We start from the raw sequence: 22,266 nt of genomic DNA, 5'->3' as shown, positions 1-22,266 counted from the left end.
GGGCTTTGTGCTCCGCACAAGCCAGCAATCTCACCATGCACCGCACAGAGGAAAAAGCCTTTTAACATACAATTCCCATCCACCCAAGACTTTCTCTTTCATCTGCAATTAGCACACGATGCACTGGGCCTCGTTTAACACTCATTTTCACTGATTTAGGATTACAGGGATCAGATCAGGGTACTTTCTGTTAATTTATCTGAGCTCTAACTCTCATTAGCAATTTTGGTTTCCTATTTTTGAAGCATGTTTCTTCTACCTACCAGTATCCCCCTTTTCTCCTCATCACTATTTCTAGCTTCTCCCTCATTCCCACTCACATTTATTCTGTTTTTATCAGTCCCTCGGGCATATACGAAAGCTGCTCTCTCAATTTCTCGAGGAAAGAGGGAGAGGCTTGCTCCCTAAAACATAGCAAAACGCAGACAAGGTAGACAACACTGTCTGGAAAATGAATCAAAAAGAACAAGAGACTATCCACAGCAGTGTTGTATTTACTCAGTGGCAATGACTAGCTTAAGATACCAGTGATATTGACTTTCCATACACAGAAAGCCCCATGAAATAAGTTCACAGGTTCTGAATAAGGCCACTCCACTACCTCAAACAATACTGCACAATTAGAATAACGCGGACGAGGATACTGTTCTGCATATGCCATATTACTTCAGACCCTATACTCAGGCAAACCTGCAGTGAAGTACTGTTAAGGACTAGACTAGCAACACAAATGCTCCCCCTACAAAAAGCAGTACTATGCTACAGTCGAACTCACCCGTGCTGTGCTCCCTAATTCTGAATAAAGACTGATATTCTGAATATCAGTCATTCACTCGGACACCCCCCTAATCTGAGCTCCCCTCCCTTCCTGGTCATTTTAATACGCATTTTCTTCAACACTAGCATGTAAATACACGATGCAAATCCAGAAGACATATCCTACATAGCACACACTCCTAAGACAGTCACAATTCAAGGTCAAGCAAAACTAAGAATTCATGGGCTTGATGTCTCCTTTCCTATGTCTGTAAATTAACATTTTCTGAGGAAGACGGACTTCCCTGAAGTCTATTAGGATATCCCAGATCTTTCAATAAGTTTATGACCTCCCCTGTTTAACAAAGTGTTCCACCAGACTCCCATGCCCAAGCTCTGCACATCTCCAAAACCAACCACGCTTCAGGGATCCTGCTCCTATGCACGCACAAACTACATACACTTGTGTACTGGGATCACAGGCACCTTTCTGTGCCGCACAGACACAAACTACATACGTAATTGTCGTGCATATAGCACAGAACGCATTGCATACAAAGATGGGCATAGCAACTCTGAAACGTGCCCGCACCAATCTGCGGCTTATGGACGTACACCTCCACCTAACTGGGCACGTTTCTGAGCACACAGCAAAACACAAATGGACTCCTGACTGCAAGACACAGTTTTCAGGATCATTCACTAAACTAAATATAGCTACAGAAAGCCTCAGGAGATTTCTGCAAACCTCTCCCGTCTCAAAACGGAAAGCCTTGGTCCAGATAAAAAGGAATTGGTAATGGAAAGGACTGAATAGCAAAAGCACGAGGTGGGGGCTTGGAAGCCTGGGAAGACACCTTAGAGTGGACAGAGACCTATTTTTTTAGCCACTAAAAATCAATGCGAGATGACAGACAGAAAGGGTCAAAGCGGGTATCACTTCTTGCAGCAGATTTATTTGGAGCCAAGCATCAGTGAAAGCACTGCCCCTTGCAGTGGGACATGCAGAACCTCAGCCACCGCCAACAAACAAGGATTCAGTAAGGGATAAGGAAAGCCAGGAATACAGCACGTATATATTCTAAAAATTGCAAAGCTCCACAGAAAAACAGCACTTGTGAAACCCAGATCTGACGAAAACTTCCTTCAGATAGTCCTTCCCTCCACCCCCTCTGGGAATATCCCCCGAAGGTTTCCAGCTCCGCAAGGCACTGCAGGGCATTATATAACGCCTAACTCTAAAGGATTCCAGCTCTGTGATGCCGCCTTCCTCCTCCACCCTTTGCCCCCCCCCCCTTTCCTCCCTCCCGGTGGCAACTTGCAGATTCCAAACCAAAGAAATCCAAAAACATATAACAGCCTTAAAAGGCGAGCGCTGCCCGATAAAATCCCCTTGCAAGGCGGGAGAAACGTAATGGCCCTGGAAGCTGGGTAAGCTCCCTTAGAAACGTCAGCTGCCCTTAACGCAGCCACTTTCCCTCCAGGAAAACACGAGCAACACCACTCCCCCCCCCCCATCTACATCTCTCTAAAAGGGCTTCTCAGCCCTCATGGCTCCCACCACAGCCAGATGAAGACATGGTGGGAAGACGTCTACCTTTGTGCTCGGCTAGGAACGGCCATTCAAATGCGGATTTAGCCTAACTTGGGAGAAGAGACACGCATAAGCCCCTCACGCACCTCTTCCTCCCTAGAGGGCACTAAAAGGCTGCACCAGCCGCCTAGAGACGTGGGACTTGAAAACCCCCTTCCCTAAAATACCTGGGTGACCCGAGGCGCGGAGGGGGGGGGGGGTGCCGTGGGGAGCCCAGCCCGCCGGTCACACCGCGACCCCGCGGAGCCGCCGGGGCCCCGCGGCGGGGAGACCGGACTTCCCGCCCCGTCGCGGCGCGGCACACGGGCAGGGGGAGGCCCGGTGCGCCGGGACCCCCCTCGGCGACAGCCCCGCCGCTGAGACAAAGCCGGGGCGGGCAGCTCCGGGCGCCGCACCGGGGCCCGCCCGCCGCCCCGCCAGCCTTACCTGAGTTACCATTTTCTTTTTCTCCATAAACCAAAATGGGGGAGCGCGGCCGCAGGGAGAAAACCCCGTCGAGGCTGGACGGCGGTGGAGCCCCGGCCGGCGGCGGCGGTCTGCCCTGCGCGCTGCCCTCTGCCTCGCCGACGAGGCGCGGATGTTTCCCCCCCCCCACCCCGGAGCCCCTTTTTCCTTCCTTTCTTCTTCTCGTGTTCCTCCCTTTCTTCCCCCTTCCTTTCCGCTGCCTCTCTTCCCCCCCCCCCCCCCGCCACGGCCGCCACCGCCCCCCCCCCTCCCCAGCTCAGCCAGATGGCTGCTGCAAGCGCCGCCCCAAATGCCGAAGGTAATTAATGCGAGCCGGGCCCGCCCCCGCCCCGCCCGGCTCGGCTCGGCCCGGCCCGGCTCGGCGGCCCCGCGGGCAGCGGCCGGCGCGACCCGGGCAGCGCCGCCCCCGCAGCGCCGGCAACACCCGCACCGGGCCCCCCCACCCTCACCCCACCCCGGGACCCCCGGGTAAGAGAAGGGCGCGGAGGAGGCAACATAAAGGCACGGCAGGGCTGGAGACAAAAGCGCGGCGGAGGACCACCTTCGCTGGCCGCTCCCGCACCCCCAGCTGCCCCCCTACAGAAAGGGGCAGCCCCTGCCTGTACTTGTCTGCAACCTACCATTTCAAACGGCTCTGGTTTAGCTCCGTGACTTCCCCAGGCAGAACCTCACGAGGCGAGAGACAGCATCTCCGAACAAGAGGATGCTGGGGAGGTAGCTGTCAATTTTACACAGACCTCCCTTCTGCCACAAAGGGGAGAACGAGTGGGTTACACAGTACATTTGATGAACCGGAAGCAATATCAATGCCAGGATCTGCATTTCTTTCATTATAAAAACTGGAGATCGCTGGACTCCTTCCCAGCTTTCTTTTTTTCCTCTGTTTATCTTCGGTAAATACCTGGCCCTTATTACCTTAACACCTGAGCACCTCACAGTTGGCAGTATTTATTCTCCCAGTGACCCTGCAAAAACAGACCAATACTGCTACCCCATTTTGCAGATGGGATCTGAGTCAGCGTTTGATCTTCCCAAAAATCATACACACACAAGCCCTTGGGCAGGACCAAGAGCTGAGCAGAAGTCTCCCAATTCCTCAGTTAGACAAGTGGCAAGAGGACACCGCTGATGCCCCAGTACCAATGACACTAAGATAAAATCAGCTAAGGCAAGTAACTCCTCACATGTCTCTCTTCTTGACACCTGGTACTCAAGAGACCCCATGGGCTTTTGCAGCAGAAAAGCCCAATTACAGTGCTATAACACCTTTCATCCCCATGCACTCCTCTTCACATTAATATGCCCAATTATAACTTATACTCAGAAAAATACTTAGCGGTGAACGGGGGTTTTTTTTCCCCTTCACAGGCTTCTGCTACTGCATTGCTCTCTAAGCAGTTTGTGCTGACCCATGCTGCTCTCCAGTTTCCCAACATCATAACTGCAAACTGACCTCTGGCTCCCTCCCTCTTCCCTTCTCTACTAATTCAGTAGGACAGCGGGAGCATGCATCACGACCCAATTAGCTCCTCCAGTGTAAAGAGCCTGCCACCAAGACATGGGCAAGCCATTATGTCCCAACAGAGCAGTGATGCAAAGAAGCAAGTGCCAGACGCCCCACTCCAACAAAACAGTGAGCTCTGTGGTCCTCTGGGAAGAGGCCAGACTCCACAGCTGTAGAACGACCAAGCCCACGAGTCTGAGTCACAGTCCACATTTTCCTGAGTTATTTTATGCTCTGTACTAACTCGCTTATGATACTACAGGTTTACCAACAATATTGCAAAACCGGGGAAAGCATTAGATTTTTCTTCCCCTATAAAAGCTCCGAGATGCTGGAGCACAACCCTGGGTCAAGTGTAAATTCCACTTCCAAGCAGCAAAAAACATGGTGACCTCCTCATACTTTTGAGGCAACAAAGCACCGGGTTTCATCCACATACTTCTCATCTCATCAGACCGCTGCATATCTCTCAATACACTCCTTTTAATTAAATGGTTGTATTTGCCCAGGGTCTACTGTGCCATGGCAGTATGACTTCTTGACCCAGGTCTAGGGCTATAGCCTCTAGGATAGGGAAGGACATGTTACTGCAGTAGCACAGAGTATGGGAGTACTATGGTACTCCCACCTCCGTTCCCCAGGACAGCATTATTTTCTAGTCCGTTTTGGCCTTCATCTTAGGAACCACTAGGTATGTTTGCTAACAAAAAGAAACCTCTAAGGAAAAAGGCAAATGTGCTAGTACCTAATTCCAAAATGTACGGTGAACCCTCATTTGCACTGCCTCCCAATACCATGTTGGTGCAACTCCCTTACTCATGTGCCAGAAGAGTGGGAATTCCCTTAAACGTGATCTGCTGCTGGTCTCTCTTTCATCTGCATCTCTCATTTTCTGCAGAAAAACTCTCCTCCTTCAGGCTTGGAATATATTCACCTTTGCTCCCGTTTAGCAAAAGAAAATCCCTCATTTTCCAACTGAAGTGCTGGGGCAACAAGAAATACGGGTCTTTAGGAGCTCTGACCACCACAAAATCATCCAAAAGGAACATCTAATATAGAGTTTCAAAATCTTCAAGAACACCACCAAAACCAAGATTGGACTTGATGACACTCGAGGTCTGTCCTGTCTTGGGCTCTACTGAGGCCAAAGAAACACCATATACACAATGAACAAAACTGATGAAATTAACTGGCTTATATATGCAATTCACCCTTCCCATGGAGGACTGGGCTTCAGATATCATTTCCTGGCCAAGTGAAGTAAGTTTGGTGGGTCTCTACTTAACTTCTTGTAAGTGCAAATCATGGAGCCACTACACAATTTACCATCATTTGCCACCTTCTATTTAAGGAAAACCAAAGACTCAAATTGCAGTGCATACTGCTGAAAACAACAAAGGAGCACAAGTAAAGCTGAACATTGGAAGCCCGAGTATCTTACAGCTCAGAGCCATGAGATCATCTCTTCCGACTTACTGCATTTATTCAAAATTCAAAAAGCAGCATATTCAGAACAGATCTAGATGCCAGTACTTATGAGTTCTCATGATTGTGTGTGCATCACAGGCACATAGGCATTGAAACTTCACTACTGTGCTGTTAAAAGTAGCTTTCTGAAATAACTATGGGCAAATTTAGTCCCTCTGCAGGGCCAGCACAGACTGTTATCCTTACCAAGATGGGCATCACACCTGAGTACTTCTGCCCCACATTTACATTCTCTTCTATGTTCTCCCTGATGAACATGATTTCTTGTGTTAGTTCATATCATTCAAATCCTAATGGAAAATAAGATGGAGAAGGATGTTTAAGCAGCAGCATAGAGGCAAGGCTGCCAAAAATCACACTAGTGAGAGTACACAGAAGAACTAACCTTTTGTTTGACTTAGTGGTCTATACTTAAACTAACCAAAGCTTTTTAAAGTGTAATAGTGTCATAAGACTGGTAAACCTAGAAAGAGAAGAGAAAGCCACAAATACTCTGCTTTAAGCAAGTTCCAGGGTTTGTTTTCCCTTTCCTTTTGCTATGTCTATAATTCCCCTTTGCTGCCTCAGTAGAAAGAAAGCATTACCTGCATTTCTCTGCTGGCTCAAGTTTAGATGGAACAAACCCGCCAGCTGGATCAAGGCCAGAGCAAAAAGGGAAGAAAAAAAAAAAAAAAGGTTCAAGTGCAAAGAACCAATTTATCAGGAACAAATCTTAACAACCAAAAGACACACTTCTGGTGGTGGATTCTATTCATGTACGTAATAAAAAACCCAGTACAAAGCAACCTAACAAAATACTCTTTAGTGGCTATCTGAAGTATCTCGGTGTAGATAATCTTCAACTGTTTGTCTATGTTTCACATTTTCCGGATGAATTTGGTGCTCATGAGAACAAGGAATGCTGACACTGAATAGCCAAGGACTGTGCAGAGAACATCATCTTTCACTTGGCTCTGAAAGTATTTGAGCCTGACCCGAAGCCTCTGACTTCTCCAAGACTCCACACAACAGGCCAGGAAAACTCATGTGTACTCCAAATATAGCCCCCTCCCCCTGCAGGGCTGTAACGTATGCCCTACTGTGAGCAAAGCACTACTCAAGCCCACCAACTCTCATCACCCTACAGATTCTTACTGGATCTTCAAAAGTGAAAGGGTGATGAACAAGATTTTGTCAGAGGTTTGGTTGCTTGCTTCAGAGGAGGGAGGAGGGAAATACGTGAGGAGCCGTTCCTGATGGCTTGCCGTCCCCAAGAAATGGACTGCAGTCACACTTACAAGTCACATGCCCCTGGACAATGCAGTAAGACACTCAACAACAGACTACTTTGCATAGCACAGCAATTCTGTCAAATCAAAATCCCTGGAGGAAAATAAAAAAGTCAAAAATGCAAAACAAAACACACAAGTCTCAAACAACACAATCCTCAGAGTTAAGGCGTCAAACAGTACCACTCGCATGCACGGAGCATCCAAGCCCTCTGCAGAGCCTCTGGAAAGCCGAGGCCTGGCACGCACCAAGCCAAAGAGCCGAGCACGGAAGCAGTGTCCTTCTACAAAAACAGCAACGTAAGCTCAAGTTTGTTTCAAGAACATACAGGGCAAATAACAAGACTCTAAAGCTGCAAGTGTCCTTCTGCTTACCTGGACAACTGGGTATTGATAATCCATACAATACACACCATACATAGCCAAAGATCCTCCAGATAAAGGCCAACTAGACACAGAACTGGAAGCTTCAAATCTGAATCTCTGTCTTTCAGCCTTGTGGGAAGGACTCTGGCAGCCCTGCGCAGTGCTTGGCTCAGGCCTCTGGGGCCACTCAGGTTGACACTAGCTCAGCTGAAAATAAAAAGGAGCTGCCTGGCTCAGCTCAGATCAGCCCCTCTCTTCTGGGATCCAGCAAGGCAAAGCTCAACCGTACACAGCAGAGGCTCCTAAAATTAGAAATCCCGTACTGAAAACGGCACTGGAAGCCTCAACGGAGAAGCGTCCTGCAACTCCCGAGCAGCAAACAGGACGACTGCCAGGAAGAGGGGGACACAGGATCTTCGCAGCAGCACACAGAGAGGGTAGGAAGCAAACAGCATTTAGGATCTGAAAAGAGCATATGTTCTGGGCTCTAGGTGCGTCAGAGGGAACACTCCCAATCCAGGACAGCGAAAAACATATGGGACTGTTCCTCCCCCACCCCCATATCCTTCTTACTGTCCTAGGCAGGGACAGGTGCTAGGATTAGCATAGTAAAACCCTTTGGTGCTGCAGAGGGGAGGGAGAGGAGAGAAGCCACACTGATATCTCGCGCTGAAGGGATCTCTTTCATGACAGAATATGTGCCCGTATCATTTAACACCTCTCCCTCCCTCCGCATTTAACTCGGGCAGAGACAGCTGCCGGAACCGACGCTGGCGGGGGGAGCAGGGCCAGGGAAGGGGGCCCCGGCAGCAAGGCAACACGAAGCCACCGAGAGGCCTTGAGAGAGCAGGTTGCCTGCTCTCAGCTGTCCCAGTCAAACTTGGGAGGATTAACGCTGTCACGGGGGACAGCGAACGCTGGGGGAAAGGGGGCTAGGCTCGGAAAAGCCAGTTGTTCTTCCCGTTTTAGGAAGCCCCCCTTGCACCTTTGCAAACGCACCCGCGCATTCCTGGGGAGGAATTCTGGGTCCGTAACCGACGGGGACAGATGCTGAGTTACTCTGACAAAAAACAGCAGGTTCAGACGTCCCGGCCGGGACCCACATGCCAAATGTGTTATCTGTAACCTGAGAGCCCACTGGTGATTCTTAGAAGACATAACACGGCCTGAGGTGGTGCGCGAGAGGGGAGAGACCTCCCAAAGCAAATTGCAAAAAATTTCATCCATTGCTACTGCAAAGCACATCAGGCTGACACTGGTCCAAACCCAGTCTCTCAAGCAGTTAACATCCTAAAATTACAAATAATTTTAAATCACCCTTTTAGCACGTAGAACACCATCCTCAAAAGGACAGCAGTGGTACAACCCCTCCCTTCGCAGTTCCAGAAATGAGAACACGACAGTGATCAAAACCAAGAATGCCTATCCAAACTCCCCCCCACACACACTGTTTTAAATGCATATAATTTTTTTTTTTAACATTTCTGATCTTTAACTTTTATGTAGCGCTGCTGTGCACCATTAAATAGCTACCTCAGTCTAGCTCTGGCATAGCGACCTTTCTGTGGTTACTGAAGCAATTTCTGCATGACAAACATTCACAGGTAACGAACCCTCCAGTTAAGAATGCTGTTTTTTCTTTTTCTCTTTTCTGATTCTCTCTTCCCCTCCCTACCTTCGTTTTCCCTTAAACATCAGAAAAAAATTGAAACCACGAGCTTCATATTTGACATACAAACAAATTTCTCTCTCCCAGACAGAGTTAAGTTTAAAAAAATTGGTTTCCTTTTTAAGAGGTTAAATATGTGATTAATTTATCAAGCACAAATTACATGCATAGCGCATCATAATTTAGGTAAAGGGTGCCTAATCGACAGCCCTCTGACCTACCCAACCCGGGAGGACAGTTCTTGGCTTGTCCTCTGCTTCTGACTGCCCTTTCTTCTTGAGATTCCTCAGAAAAGGACAGCTACGAGCTGGGTGAGGAGTTACGGCAGCTGCCACCCTCTCTCATCATCCTTCCTAGGGACACAGGGCCACTTCTTCCTTACAAAAGGAACATAGCCAATTTGGGGAGCATAAAGGATGACATTTTCCTACTTCTAAGAAAATGTTTCTATAGCCATTGTTTCTGTGTGAAGATTTGCACGGATGACAAAGAAATTAGTTGTCCATAAAAGGGAAAGTAGCTATGCTTCTAAACCTCTCCGCAGTGGAAGAAGGGTGAGACTCCCAGGGCAAACTTTCATCTCATTCTGCCTTTGACTAGTTGATTTCACTCCAGATTCAGACCAGCTTCCTGGAGCTCACAGTATGCCTCTTCCACTTGTCCAGAAGATTGTTTGGCTTCTTCTCTTCTCTATGCCTGCAAGCCCCACTTTAGGGCTTAGATTGCATCTGGTTTCCTCAGAACGGCCAAACCATTTTTCTTTTCTTTGTGCAACTACGTGCGCAATAGATGTCTGTCCTCCATTCTTCTACATAGCTCATTATTACGCACTCAGGCAATTTAGTATCTCCAAGAACATCTGTTTATAAAAAGGCAATAATTTATGAAAACCTGAAGTCTTTTCCACAACCCCTTTTTGTTTCTCTATACTACTGCCCCAGGTTTTAAAACCAAATTCATAATTAGGTTAAAAACCCTACGTTCATTTCACAGTCAAATTTTCAACAAGGCCTCAGGGGAATAAAACATTTTCCAATCCTCGTGCACTTATCTTACTATCTATAAATAACTGTCAAACGGACAAAACAAATCAAGGAGGGGGAGTGAAGAATATCACCTAACCTCCTGCGTTCTTTTAGCAATAGCAAATAGATCCAGATAGAACTGCAATGCCTTAAAATTTGTGATGTAGATTTAAGTACTTTGCCTTACCAGCATTAAGCTACTTAGGTGATACTTTAGTAGCAAAGCGTCATGCCTCCTGACTGCCACAGAAAATTAAATTACAACAACTATTTTTAAACTCGCGTGTGCCAAGATATAGCAAGACTAAACATACCTTATCGGCCAGTCATAAACTACAGAAATTTTTGTAGTGAAAATTTACTGTATAGGGCTGTCCATAATGGCTAGTTTATTACTGCGCATTGACTTTCAACAAATATTAGCCAAATATAAGAACATTACGCTCCACAATTTTATTAAGAGATAAAGGCCCAACTACATTACCATACAACCTGCTATGCACATATGTTTCCAGTAACACAAGTTAGGTCACTGTTATAAAACCGTAGCCCTGTTCCTGCATATGCTTACACAAAAAAATAACTTAAAAACATAGCAATATTAAGATTAGAAAAGACCCTCTGAAGCACAACTTCAAATCACTATCACACAGCATCATCTAATCTTTTTATAAATTTTATCAAGCTACATCTCAGTAATAAGTTTTAAGTCTACACTCAGCAGGCTTTCAGCTTGGGTAGAACACCACTCCCCAGCAGTTAGAATTTGTGTTTCTGTCCAGCTTAACACTATTCCTGACCAATTTTTGTTTGTTCTTTGTTCCTGTGCCAGTACCGTCCTCTGGCTTAAACATATTTTCTCTTTCTCTTACAATTAGCCTCCCTGATTCATCCCCCTCTCTATCCCTCTAAACAAGCAGCTGTTCCAGTCTTTTCTCACATGGCAGGTTTTCTATTCCCAACCTCCCTAGAAGCTCATCTTTGCACCTGATCTTGCCTGTGGTCATCTAAAAAATAAAAATAAAAAACATCATTACCCTAAAACACATGATCAGCTCCTAATCCCTTTCACAATTCCAGAAAACTACATCTTCTCTAATCTCAATTAGTAATTTCCTATATAGCAACATCTCAGATGCTGTAGGACCTGCACTACAATAAAAAAACATGTCATCCAGTTAGGAAAAAAGCTTATCATCAAGAAAAAAACCACAACTGGTTATCCTAAAAACAGATAGCAGCCTAATCTGGCACAAGCCCGTTCTGTTGCCTTTTATCCCATTTTTCAATTGTGTCCAAGCCTTTAATTACCATTTTGTCTTCAGATTTTGCATACAATTCATGTTGGACCAATGGGTCTGCATTTGTCCAGATCGTCCCCCATCATCAATAAGGATATGACGCTTACTGTTCTCTAAACATGATATCGCTCCTGATTCAATAGGTCTCTTAAAAACTGGTATCGGATCTGCAACTTCATGGGCCAGTTCTTTCGGTTTTCAGGACCAGATATTACCATCTCCAGTCAGCCTCACTCCCCCAACCCTGCCTGCATGCGCTGTGTTCTTGGAATATTATTCCACGTCTAACAAGGTAGTTTCTACAGCAGTCTCATGCCCATTACCCATCCTGTCTTTCCTCCCACGATCAGCTCATTGTCTTCAACAAAAATAAATCATTTGTTCAATTTTGCTATCACCACTACAACAGCCTTATTAACTACCCTATCCCCAAAACAAAGTGGCCCCACTTCTTCCATTTTACTTTCTTCATATATTTCGACAAACTGTCACCTGTTCTCTTAGTAACATTTGCAAGGTTTGACTCAGTCTGATTTTTTGGCAACTCTCACTTTAACTCTCACATTCCCTGACCTTGAAAACACAGCAGTTTCTGCTGACTGGTCCTTTTCTATCCCTTGTAAATTCTCTTTTTGTACCTAATAGCCTTTATGAGACAGCCTTGCCTCCAGTTAGGTTGAAGATTCTTGTTTCTTCTTACAAGCTTTTTCCCCTTGACTTGTACCATCAAGAATCTGTATCCAAGGTACCTTTGACACACCAAAAAACAAACAAAAAACCCTCTGCAGTGAAGTCTGAGTTTTCAATCCAGTTGACTTACTACATTAACTCTTTTCCTCCATGTATCAACGTTTGTATCTTTCTAAGCAATAATAAAAACAAAATTTACTTGCAAATCTGCTTTAGTAGATCTTTCCTCCTAATATAAACTAAATAGTCATGATACTTGGTCAAGTTGGGGATATGGAGATTTCTAAACAACTTGTTCTCCTGTAACGTTCGTATGACCTACAATACGCTCACTGCACCAACAACAGGTGACGCTACAGCAAAGAATTCTTTTGACCCCGTTATTATTAGCAGCATTCGCTCTCCAAGCTGTATCTGAGAAATTAAAAGTCTCTCATAATAATACTCACCTCTCTAAAGGCACTTGGAACAGTATTTCGCAGACTCAAGTTTGTTTCCAAATCCAGTCCTCTGGGGGCCCACAGCAGACTCCCAATACTCCCTCTAGGACCTCTTTTACCAATTCTTCCCCAGAGCGATTTTGACCCGAAACACATCCTGTTCTATCAGTATTACCCTTTTCTGCTTCTTTACAGTATACCACACAGCAGTACTTCCCTACCACCTTTACATCTACCTTACCTGAACCACACATAACCTTGAATACCTGTGTTAAAGTCATGATTACTGTTCTTGCAGATTGATATTCTTCCTATAATATTCAGTTTCAGACTCTGCATCAGTAACTCTGGTTCCTCTGCTTGTTATTTTTAATGGCAGGAGCCTGAGCAAAAACCAAAGTGTTCATTTACTTACTGCTCACACAGCTCCCAGCTCCTTCTCCTCAGAGTATCACCCATCTAGCTAGTGCCTTTTTTTTTTTTTAAATACAACACTGAATTGTATTATTTTGCATCTCCTACCTATCCATCACTTTGCCTAGAGATAGTGTTCTACATGCTGCTGTAACGGCATTTATCTAAATTTTCCTCTTTCTGTGTACTAAGCAAGGCGTGGATATTACACACGTTTTTCCCCAGCATTCTCAAAAAACAGTATTTCACTTCACATGCACTGCTCTTTGATGTCTGCAGACTGGGAAGCATTTTTGGAAAATGCAAGACCACAGCCCTGGGCTTTGCTTTGCCTGCTGTCTTCAGATTGATTATAGAAAGCGTGCTAAGTCACAATTACAAGTACAGTAATAAGAACATAAGCTAGCTATATTCTCTCCACACTTGAAGTACAACCATGGTAGCTGCAGACATTTTCCATGTAGATTTAAAAAAAATTTGCTAAAAATTGTGATACTGTGGGGGTCACAGCAATACAGCACGGAGTCTGAGATATTTCCATGCTGCACAGTTGTTACACCACATTGATCTTTACTAAGGAAATTACACCAACAGTTTCATTTTATAAACTGAATTTATAAAATCTTTAGTATAGTTCTCCAGACAAATGAATCCAAGCCTTATCCAGTTACTCCCACTAAAGAGCTCTTACCTCCGCTGATTCTAACTCTTCATCGCTAGAAGCCTGGCTGATGCTCTTCCTCTCACCCACCAAAAATGGCATCTTTAACAATTAGCCAATCACTACATCTGCTAAACTGGGTCATCAGGGATCTGATGAGCAGCTTACAATATGTCTCTGCTTTTTAAAGACTGATGTAAATGTAGGAAACATGCCAGCAAGCAAGGATGCATTTTCTGGCTGGTATGTACTGATTTCCATAGTAGCTAAATAGATCAAGCAGCTCAGCCAGTTCCTACCAGTGTTAGGCAAACAGCACTCGGTACCAAGATTACATCTGTAGAGCTGCAGTTTCTCATTTTGCACCAAAGCAAGCCCTGTATCCTGAACATGAAGTTGGCCTTTGCTCACTCCAAGAGACGACTTCTGAATATTTATGCTGGAAAGTCATCCCTCTTACACATGGTTAAATCTTTCTGGGCTGTAAACGTATTTTCTTTTTTTTTTTTTTTTTTACTCAGTGTGAGTAGGTACAACTTCTGCAAAAAGCAGCATGGATTTTTTTTCTTCCAATTTTGTTTTTAAAAACGTGAATGAAGACTTTCAAATTGTAACATAGCCAAAAACTAGAAAAATTACATATAGTCTACCTGCTGTTTTGAACCTGAACTCATTACATATTCAAATGGAGTGGACACAAAACATAGGCATAGCATGTATCCAAAGGAAAGCTCAGTGTTGCAAAATGGTAACTAGAAGCAAAGACAATGATAAATAGGTGAGTGCATAAGCTGTTTTTCCTCATGTGTCAGAGATCTGAAAGTTTTGCATAGGTGTCCTGATCTCAGGAGGAAAAAGGCCTGTTTCAGGACAGATTAAAACTCGGCACCAAACCACCACGTTCTTTGCAAACCAAGTGAAACATGTTAAGCATGCAAATACTCAAGATCAGGAATGAGATGCATTAAGCAGAAATGGAACCATCAGCTGGAGGAACGAGCGGTTTAGGGGGATGAAAAGTAGCAGCAGAAGCAAATAGGAGCGTGTTGAATTAGCGTACAAGAACATTGCAGGCAAGAATTTGAATGCGTCAGTAAAGCCATAAGGAGGACTACTTGCCTCAACCTGGTCTGATTAGTGAGTGCTAACGACTCCTCACATTCATTAGGGTTAACGTTCCTAAAATACATTACCACAAATGAAATTACCAAAAATACACTATGAACCCAGGGAAATAAAAATCCCTCTGGTAAAAGGGCTAGGAAGGCCAAAGCTGAAGAAAGAGACAAAGATCCAGTTACATGTAGCAGAGAAGATGGCTCCTTCTCATTCACTGCTTCTGCCAAGAAAAAAAAAAACATATCAGGCAGACAATAGAACCTCAGTCATTACGTATTCCAACTTTCATGGATACGACTCAGGATTTTGAGAAAATTTAAATGAGAAAAATACTGAAGGCACTATTTCATAAAATGGCAGCTCTGAAATACTTCCTGCTCATTTCCTTTCTTCTCAACGCGCTGGAGATTTCCCTATTCAATCTTCTTCTGCCACACATTCTCCATTTGCAAGGCAATGTGCCTATGAAAGTATTACGTTCAACTCTCAACTCCCCTAATGATATCAACTCTTAATATCTACTCCTAGTTTTTAATCTAATCAAGATTCCGCTTTCCCCATAACCTCAAACAACAGATGTTTAAAAGAACAAAGAGAGGAAAAATGTTTAAAGGAAGAAACTGGAATCCAGAAAATGTTACCAGCACTGACTGAGAAACGAGCAATGTCTAATTTCTAATCATCTACACACATCTACATCAGAAGTAGCATAGTCAATACAAGCCACCAAACGTCCCTAAATCGGTGCAGCACTGAACAGGCTCAGCGGGCCTCCCCTCAGCTGGAAACAGCTTACTACTGTCATCTCCAAAGTAAAGAGATGCTCTCAGCCCGTGACAAATACCGACCTCAAGTCTTCCCAGCACAGCTGTGGCAGCCTCACAGACAAGTCAGGGCTGACACCCTTGGGAACACTCTTCTAACAGCAAAGAAGCGATGAGGCAGCTTTTTGGGTTAATGAGAGTGAAGAAGCTTCCGAGATGCATTAAACGTTACTGTCGCCTACCTCTGTAAATCATCTTCAGAATTACTCAGAGACATCCTCATTTCTAGCATGATACGAGGAGGAGAGAAAAAAAGAAGCAAAAGAAAAGCAAAGCACAAATTCTGCTTATATAACCAGCTGAGTGGCTTTCCACAAGCCACAGCTTGGGTACACAGGGGTCAGACAACTCGGGAGATTTCGGTGTCTTAGAATGCAAAGAAACAACTACTCGACAGATTCAGGTCATGGCATGGGGGACAGGAAAGACAGGCTTTTACTTACAAGTGATGGAGTTCGTCTGTCTCTGCCTCTACTACTCTAAACACTCCCAAACGAAGCTTTGCAGTCCTGAAGCTGATCTAATGTGGTTTAACAGCTAGGCAACACACACTCTAAACTATGGTCATAAGATACCTGCATCCTGTTACTGTCCTCCGTTTTTCACTGCATCATCTGCACTTAGCTATTAAATATTAATGGTTTGTCTAGACTGGAAAACTAGCACCGTTTTAAAACTCAATTACAAAAACATAGCATTAAAGAACAAGTCAGAATTTAAAATAATTATCTCTTAAGCATTGCTTCTTTTCAAAGCTTAAACAAACGCTACTTTAGGGAAGGACATGGCAAATGGAGACAGAGGGAGGATACCACGTGTGCCTGCTGAAGCAGCATACTGCAAGAGCTTTGGTTACTGGAAACCAGCATTTTCGTTTTGTAGAGCTTTCTTGCAGCCATCCTGTAGAACAGGAGCATTAGCAAACTCCAGGAACCTACAGACTAAAATAGGACTTCTGAGAAAGCCTGCACCTTCCTCAGACAGAAACCAAGCTCTCTAAATACCCAATCTATGCAGCCAAGGCTGTCAACAGAGACAAGGACTCTGGGAGAAACTGCAGGAGAGCAAAGTCTTTTGATCCTGGAGTTCAATCCGTGTAGGCAGAGTCTCCTTGAAGTTGGTGGAATCCCAAACAAGAACAAATCCTGCCCACACAACTTCAGCTGCCGGACTAGGACCCAGAGTCAATTCGGACAAAACTCACGTTACCTAAAGTCTACCTCTGAAATTGTTACAAAGAACGTAAGGCAATGATGAACACTCGTCTGAAGTTTGTGAAGGCCTGTCTGAAGGATGTGCTTCCAGAATTTATGGTTTTATCCATCACGTTAGTTAATGAGCTACCTCCCAGGAAAGTAGCTTTAACAGAACTCTAACTCTGTGTTAGTGATGAAGTTTCAAAACAAAGCAGACAACAGGCTGGGTATGCCAGCAGCATACGTAGCACAACTTGACTATTCATTTCTACCCCAACCCAACTCTTTACACACTTTGCAAAACAGTTTTTAATTATGCTATCGTGAGAAAACACCAGTACCTCTGAGCATAACACGCGAAAAGCCAAAAAGGAGCTTCTAAAACCAGATAAGCTCCATCTTCTCATTTATTACAAGAGTTCCAACATCCAGGGGGAGGGAAAAAAAAAACCTACACAGATTTTCCAGAAAAGAACATCCACGTGTTGGCCTGGGCCTCCTTTCAAGGAGTTTTCTGAGCGCTTGGCATTGGTTCAGGAAGAAAATAAGCACACTTTTGGGCTAAGCCATTTGGCAAAGAGGGTGATCATAGCACAGCTTTCTTTAGGGACCACTTCTGTGCGTACTGATCTTGGCAATTCTTGATGTCCATCAAAATCCTTCCTGCCTGTTACATGAAAAACAAAAAGGGTTCCAGATACAGCATTCCAACATCAAAGAACAGAACGAGCTTTCTCTTGATAGTTTAGACATTACATGACAGCCACACTGCCTTTCCATATTCTTTGGGGCAGGGAAGAAGGGAAGAATAAACAAAACAAAGACATCGGAATAGAGCAGAGAAAGCTTTCCTTTACTCCAGAGGCCTGCTAGATCAATCAGGTAGCTCCAGACCCTCAGAAAGAAGAAAGCTTTGCCCATTTTGTCTTTTATACTCCCACTTGTTTTTTTGGGTTTTTTTTTTCCCCCACTTAAGAAGCAGCAGTTCAATTAGAGTATCCTTAAGGGGACAACTTTCATCTACACGGTTAATAGGGAGATCCATAAGAGAAAGACTTTACCCTTCTGTGAAATACATCAGCTTAAGTCTGAGCATTTCTCCAGATCCATGCTAAGCCTACGAAAAATAAAGGTTAATTCCTTAATTAAAGAATCACCTTCCTAAGAATAAATATTATAAAAGTCACCAGATGGTAATATCAGAGATTCTTTTACTAAGTATTTTTAATTGAATAAATCATAAATTAGGGCTGGACTACACTGGAGATTTCCCTAGTAATGTAAGTATAGTTGCACTGTTATCTCGGCTCCACCAGTGAGTTACGACATGTCAGCTGAACAGCAGTCAGTGACTACATGCACATTCTTGGTCCATTGCAAATGCTAGGCACATTAGATAAACCACTTTCACTGAGGGTTTAAGCCAACAAGTTTTACCTTGCCTTTGCCTGAGGTGAAGGGAGCACATGATCAACTATTGCAGAGCATTTCAATAAGTGGTGGTGTCTTACTCGTGCATCTGAGAGCTAACGCCATAACACAGATTTTATTTGGTACGGATTTTCCTCTCTCCCCACCCCCTTGGCTTATCAAATTGCTTCCATGTGACAAACGAAAATAGAAAGAGGTACTTGTTTCAAAAGAAAGGGTGTCTACCAGATAAATCATACTAATGCTGCTTCAAATTCATCCCTACCTTGGACTGGTAGAGCTCCCCTAAATACATGAACAAGACTAGAATTTGGGGGAAAGGTTTTCTCAGCTAGTATTCTGTCCTTTTGATACATGAGTCAAGGCATTCACTTCCCAAATTGGTTCAACTAGAATAGCAGAGCAGCTGCCCACACACTATAACCACACAAGCAAGAAATAAAACTGTCAAAAATATTATTTAAACTAAACTCTTAATTGAATACAAGTAAAAGTGAAATAAACAGGCAGCACTGTATTAGAGAGCTGTGTCCAAGACTACATTACTGGTAGGAACTGAGAAATTAGAGAACATTATGCAGGCAAGACCTTTAACTGCTGAAACAGCAGGTCACAGAATAAATCTCAGGAAAATCATTTAGAAACAGTTCTAGTGTGGCAATATATACGATGTGACACCTTCAGCATAAACCTGCAAAGACAATTTCATGACAGAAGAATTACATGTCTGTTAATTTCTGTAGGCCTGAATTTAAAATACTGCTTGACTGCTAAGCTTGAGGTGAATCTTGTTTTATTCCCCATTCCCATTAAAAAAAAAAAAAAAAACTCTTCAAACTAGCAGCTAGTTCAAAAGAGATTCAAGAGCAAAATATCAGAAGTGCTGCAGTTAAGAGTTCAGTGCATTTGCTGAGTGCACAGAAAGAATCCAGAAATAGCATGCAGAGCCGAGGTTTGGCAAGAACGACACAGTTTACCCTGAAAGAGGAAAGTCAGACTTGCTAAATGAATGGTGACAGCAGCAAGTCATGCTTTAATGTAGGGAGTGACCCCAGGGATAACTCTGGTTGGGGCAGAGGTGCTAGTTACTGCTGTGGAAATTACGTCCCTGTTCTGGTGTTTTTATTTGAGAAGTAAAAGGCCATGTCGTAGAACAAAAGAGGTATGTTGAAGTTAGGCCAGCACTTAGGCAAGAAGTAGTCTTCACATCACTTTCTGCCTCAGACTAAGACAAAAATAGTAAAAGGCAGCAAGACCTAAATGCTTTTTTTTTTTTTTTTTTTTGAAACTTATCCATCTCTGAGAAAAGAGGAACAATCAGAAACCAAAATTTTGGAAATCTTCATTCTCAAAATTCACTGAGAATTCTTCATTTACACAAAATCCCATGATGTGGGCACAGAAGTCGTCTTCTGGTGGCATATACTAACAGTTAAAACGGTTTGGCCAAAGAGGACAGAAGAAAGTCTGACATCACCACTGTCCAAAACCTTTCCGACAGGCTAGATTTAATTCCCAGCAAGTTCTAAAACAAGACAAAGCAACTGAAATCCCTGGACAACATCTGCCTACGGCCTTCTGCGGCTCCACCAACTGCAGGAAAAACACATACCTTGCCTTGGGTATCGGCAGCACTTGAACTTCAGCCCCTAGTGCCTTATGGGTCTCTTAACTTGAATTTAAAGATCCACTTATCTCAAGCTAGAGATTTGTGTGTAGGCCAGAGTCAAACTAGGGCAATACTTAAGCCACTTCTCAAGCTCACTTTGTAATGAAGCCAACTGCAAGCTCAAGCTTTCAAGGGCCAATAGCAGGCACACCTGCTGCAACTGCCCACAATTCGACAGCTTCTGAGGAACGTACGTGCATCGTGAAAATCTAACGCGGCTCGACTGGCTGCCACTAAATTGCCTTAGCAGGCAGAGCAAGCTGCAGCGTTTGCTTTCATACACATTACCAGGTCCTCAGCACAATCCTGACAGTGAGACCTTTTCCACAGATGAGAAGTGCGGCAGACACACAAACCCTATAGGAAACAAATTTCAGAATGGCAGATTGCCAAAGGCATCGCTAGGCAAAATGAAGAATATTTGTAGTGGAACAGGAAAGTGTGCAACCCCCCTCAACACGAAAATGAAGAAAATCACAGCTACGTAAAAAAGAGAATTTTCTCCACATTCTGTTCCTAACTTACCTTCTTTACAATTACGGGGCAGATCTAAATAATAGTCCCTAAAAAATCCAGCTGTCACATTTTGATATTTCTCTGACTGCCCACAGAGATCCAATTACCTCCATATGCCTAAAAATCTCACATGGACAAGGCCGTTCCTTAGCCTCACCCCGCCAGAGGCCCGGAGAGCGGAAGCAAGCGCAACTCTACGATCATCAGGGGGGTTCTGGAGCTGTGCAACAGGGTCAAGGCACAGGGACGGAAAGAAGGGAAACATCTGCTCTAGAATTAGAGAGAGCGGAACGCTTAGAAATATGGAAAAATAATTAAGCAAGTTAATGAGCCGGAGTTGAAAAAGAAAGCACAGGTCGAGAAAGACACAACTCCTCAGTGAGGGGAGAGACAAAGACAGCGAGAAACCCTCCCGGGCCGAGGCAGAAAGAGACCAAGTCAGACGCTCCATAGCGGAGCTGCGACAGAAGCAAGGAGAGAGAAAGGAACATACCAAGAGAAGAGCCGGATTTATTCTGGTGTTTAAGGGCTGGAATAAGCTTTTGAGGATGAACAAAAGGGAATGTCTGTGGTGGATCCCAACAGGAGACGGGTGGGACAGCAATGCCATAGGGTTTGTTTCGTTATTGTTTGTTTTTGTTTGTTTTAAAAGGAAGTTAACAGAAAAACACCAGAAGCTTAAAATGCTCAAAGCATACAGCCTGCCACTCTTCCTAGATAACGACAAAAATTCCCGCCCTATAGTGAGAAGGGCTTCTTGCGACTCCTCACCCTCAGTTGGGGGGCGGAGGGGGGTTCCCATATCAGCAACTCGACAGCACGGAGCTCCTTGCACTGGCACCGGCCGCCTGCCCAATTCAGATCCGTAATCTCCCTCGACTTTGATTTAATGTGGCAATTACTGGTAATGTGGTTTGAAGGAGATAAATGCCCAGTACAGGGCTGGCTGGCACTGACGCTCATTCCGCTCATGATGCGAGAACAGTTTTAATTAAAATCCCCTTTATGATAAAGGAGCTGCTTGACTGGATGTTTCTGTGCAGCCCTGATACGGAGCCTCCTCCAAAGCGGATTAGAAATCAAAGTTTTCCCCCTTTTCGCTACTGGCAACACACAAAAATATGGAATATAGTCACCATGTCACCGCTCTGCAATTTCCTTAACCCTAGAGCTGCTGGGAAAATGCCCGCATTTGCCTAAAAACAATTGCCACCTCCTGTCAGAGCTCTAAGTGTTTTCCAAAAACTAAGTACCAGCGAAGGTTTAATTAGAATAAATGCATCCAGAGAACTCATCTGCCACGATTCCAAGCCATTTTCTCTTTATCTGTTTTAAAATGGAATTAGCTTCGCTACTTATATTGCAGACCTGTCATTACAGGCTGCATCCTGGTGAGGAGGGAAGTCAGAGCTGCAACGCTTTGGCAAGATGGTAGGAAGCCGGGAGCTGGCTGCAAGGCTGGAATAGCAGGAGATTCTGCTGCATGACACAGACAAGCACTGACAGGGAAGAGGGAAGGAGGGCTGAAACAGTACAAAAGACAAAGGAACAAAATTTGGCCGAATGGTCAGGAACCCAGTACAGATAGGTTCCAGAAATGATCTGTCAGCTCTTGATCGCGTTACAATAAATACAGGTGCAATTTTGGGTTGGTTTTCTTCTTCACAGTATAGGAAATGCCAGAGATGAATACATTAAGCACAGATCGTTTCTATTATTGCAAGTGCCAAGAGCAGATTGTCACAGAGAGAAATTGGCCTCGTGCATTACACAGAAAAGGCAGCACTGGGTTTTGCGGCCCGCAGACAGTGCAACGTGAAGATAAAGAGCCTCAAGTCTGAATGCACGTTATTTCTCTCCTTAAGCCACA

General features: G+C 44.4%; 1 protein-coding gene across 14 annotated transcripts in view; it reads right to left on the bottom strand.

The window, feature by feature from the left end:
• The window catches only part of RBFOX2 (RNA binding fox-1 homolog 2), a 179,393-nt gene that overhangs the window by 86,038 nt on the left and 71,089 nt on the right, over nt 1-22,266 (bottom strand). Inside the window, exon 1 of one of the 14 annotated variants that reach the window (XM_068943361.1) lies at nt 13,672-13,758. The exons of 8 other annotated variants lie outside the window; for them this stretch is intronic. In XM_068943361.1, the coding sequence (XP_068799462.1) occupies nt 13,672-13,743 (72 nt within the window). In that variant the 5' untranslated portion in view covers nt 13,744-13,758. Of the gene's footprint in view, nt 1-2,776; nt 3,047-3,435; nt 3,558-7,450; nt 7,493-13,671; nt 13,759-22,266 lie in introns of those variants that run through there. 5 more of the 14 variants (XM_009684339.2, XM_068943409.1, XM_068943374.1 and 2 more) reach the window with 5 other exon arrangements.

The sequence above is a fragment of the Struthio camelus genome, chromosome 1, assembly GCF_040807025.1.
Source record: "Struthio camelus isolate bStrCam1 chromosome 1, bStrCam1.hap1, whole genome shotgun sequence".
NCBI classification, from domain to species: domain Eukaryota; kingdom Metazoa; phylum Chordata; class Aves; order Struthioniformes; family Struthionidae; genus Struthio; species Struthio camelus.
The sequence above is the reverse complement of the archived record's forward strand: the minus strand, read 5'-3'. Positions and strand labels throughout refer to the sequence as shown.